The sequence below is a fragment of the Oratosquilla oratoria genome, chromosome 11, assembly GCF_046742065.1.
Source record: "Oratosquilla oratoria isolate Oo_2021 chromosome 11, ASM4674206v1, whole genome shotgun sequence".
In the NCBI taxonomy this organism is placed as follows: Eukaryota; Metazoa; Arthropoda; class Malacostraca; order Stomatopoda; family Squillidae; genus Oratosquilla; species Oratosquilla oratoria.
In genome coordinates, this window is record NC_134787.1 from 65,470,686 (window position 1) to 65,473,931 (window position 3,246).

General features: G+C 45.5%; 1 protein-coding gene across 1 annotated transcript; it reads left to right on the top strand.

The window, feature by feature from the left end:
• The first annotated feature begins 761 nt into the window (after positions 1-761).
• LOC143030076 (nuclear RNA export factor 1-like) lies at positions 762-2,649 on the top strand. Its single transcript, XM_076193279.1, has one exon. The coding sequence runs from the start codon at positions 1,135-1,137 to the stop codon at positions 2,647-2,649; it is 1,515 nt and encodes a 504-aa protein (XP_076049394.1). The 5' UTR covers positions 762-1,134.
• Positions 2,650-3,246: the final 597 nt, after the last annotated feature.

Here is a 3,246-nt window from a genome sequence, read left to right on the forward strand (position 1 = left end):
AGAAGAATATGAAGAAAGAGAGAAAGATTGAAGAAGAAGGTAGGTCGAAGAAGAAGAAGAAGAAGAAGAAGAAGAAGAAGAAGAAGGAGAAGAGGAAGATAAAGCGTTTGGGATGGATAATGATGGGGGAGGATGTGGAAAAGAGGGAGAGGTGAGGGAGAAGGTGGATGAAAATAGGGAATGGGGGAATAAGGAGGAAGAGGAGGAGGAAGAGGAGGAGGAAGAGGAGGAGGACGAGGAGGAAGGAGGAGGAGGAAGGAGGAGGAGGAAGAGGAGGAGGACGAGGAGGAAGGAGGAGGAGGAAGAGGAGGAGGAAGAGGAGGAGGAAGAGGAGGAGGAAGAGGAGGAGGAAGGAGGAGGAGGAGGAGGAGGAAGGAGGAAGAGGAGGAGGACGAGGAGGAAGGAGGAGGACGAGGAGGAGGAGGACGAGCAGGAAGGAGGAGGAGGAAGGAGGAGGAAGAATGAGGAGGAGGAAGGAGGAGGAGGAGGAAGTGGAGGAGGAGGGGAGAGAAAAACAAACACAAAAGTACGAGTAACACAAAAGAAGAACAAACTGCAGCAGACCTACAGGCCCTTACTTAAGGCTATCTGGGTTAACTTTACTAATCTACAGTGAAGAAACACAAGCGGAACATAGTGTTACGTTTGGTGGTTCCTGACAAAGCAATGCCAATGGGAGGGGGTCCAAGATATCCGAATGTTTATAAAAATGTTCGCAACGATAACAGTAGACACGATGAAAGGGACAGAAATGTTGGAAGTGGAGGAGGAAATGGAAGCAGAAACTGGAGAAGAGATAATTACTGGGGAAAACAAAGAGGTGGTCACAATCGATATGATGATGACAGATAGCATGGACAAGAGGGCCGACGTGGTGGAAGAGGTGGGTCATCACAAAGAGGACGTGGGCGAGTTTCAAATAATGATGGAAGGGACTATCCAAACAGACTTCAAGAAGTGTACGAGAGGTCAAGAGGCAGAGGACGTGGCTCAAAGCGCCCAACACATCCACCCAAAGCTATAACAGACCTTAGGTGGCACAAGATAATTGTAAGGAATGGAGCCCAGTACCCCAAAGAAGAAATACTTCGAGCTATTAGAAACTTGGTGGAGGAACCTTTCATACCAATCTCTATGGATCTTGAGCGAAGTGACTTTGTATTCTATTTAGAAGACAATGGCCGAGCAGCTCGGGCTATTACTGAAGTCTCTCGTCGTATTGCAATGCCCAATGGCCACAGGCTTGTCTTTCATACCAACCAATCAGTCCCACCCATTAGAAAGCTCACGCCACTGCAGCTTGAAAAAATTAAGTTGGTGATGAGCAACCGCTATAGTCCTGAGATGGCTAGATTGAATCTCAACAATTTCCACAATGATCCTGAGCTTACAAAGGAGGAGATATTCTGTCCATTATACCGGGCCCACAATATGACCACCATTGTTGGAATCATCATATCGCACATTCCTGAAGTGCGTGATATTGATTTCAGCCATAACAAAGTGCAACAACTAGAAGAACTGAAACCTCTTGTTACCAACTGCTATAGCTTAAAGCGTTTAAGCCTAGAGTACAACAGACTACATCATGTTGAGTCCCTGAAGCATCTGACTGGATTGCATCTCACTGAACTTGTGCTAGAGGGCAATGAGGTCTGCAACAAGTACAATGATCCAGATACCTACATTAGTGCTGTCAGGAAGTACTTCCCCAAACTTCACTATTTGGATGGCCAGGAACTACCAAAGACAATTGGCTTTGAAGTAGATGAGGATCCTCCACAGCTACCACCTTCACAACCAGCCTATTTCTGTGATCAGGTTGCAAAGGGTGTTGCTATAGAATTCATTCGACAATATTACCAGATATTTGACACAGCCAGTAGAACACCTTTACTGGCAGCTTACACAGATGATGCTGTGTTCTCACTCTCAACTGCATTGTCAGAAAGTAAAGCAGGTGCAAGGTTAACTAAAAGGTATGTGCAACAGAACCGTAATTTGAAGAAAGTGACTAGTCCTGAGCAGCGACACAAGACTTTAATAAAGGGTAACAAGAACATTATTGATACCTTGTCAAGGCTACCAGGAACAGTACATGACCCAGGCTCCTTTGTTATCGACATTCCATGGGTGGCTCCACAGTTGATGCATGTAGTTCTTAGTGGTCTTTTCTGCCAAGATGGGGGAAAGCTGCAGCAGGTGCGGTCCTTTACACGCTCTCTCATAATTGTGAAGCAAGGAGAAGGTTATTGCATATTAAATGAAGAACTCTTTGTCACATATGCTACTGCGTCACAAGTAAAGTCTTTTAAGAGTAATACATCGGCATCATCAGAACCTACTCCAGTCACAGCACCAGCAGTTCAGGCACAGGTGTCTTCCCCACCACCAGTACCAGTTGTACCAGTACAAATAACATCACCTCTTGCACCTGCCACGCCAGAAGAAACTGCTTTGGCAGCTTTAGAACCAATCCAAGTACAAATGATCAAACACTTTTCACAAGTCTCTGGGATGCGTTTTCAGTATTCACGAATGTGCCTTCAAGAAAACCAATGGGACTATGAAAAGGCTGGACAGTTATTCCTAGACTTGCACAAGAAAGGTCAAGTCCCAGCAGAATACTTCAAACATCCAGCAAACTGATATAATGAGCCAACGTGCTTTGTGCCAGTCTAAAATGACCATATTTCCTGGCACATGTGCACTTAATTTGTGTTATTACTTTAGAACGGGGGTTCTCAAACTTTTTCTCGTTAAGTACCCCCTGAGTTATGAGATCATCTCCTCGAACCCCCAATAATCTGACAATGAAGAAAATGGTAATCTATTGACTAACTCACACACACACAAACACACACACACCAGATTCAACTATTGGTAATCAACACTGTTAATTTAGAAACCAGCGTAGAACAATGAGATTGAAGGAACGCACACTGCTAGCACGGAATTTCATAATCCACAGCTACCACTATTTAAAATACGTTTTTCGTCAGCCATCTAAGTACCCCTAGAAATCTTCTTGTGAACCCCTGGGAGTTCGCGAACCCCAGTTTGAACCCCTGCCCTAGACGAAGGCGATGTAGGACCACTTTTTGTGCCCTCGAGAGACGCATTCCCGTGGCAAACTTCTCATAGTTGGAAGTCCTCTTGTACCACAGGCCTGACGGCCTCATGGGCGCCATCAGCTTGTGCTTCTCTACCTCTCGCCGAGTCAGTGTTCTTGCAGCGATGGTCAAG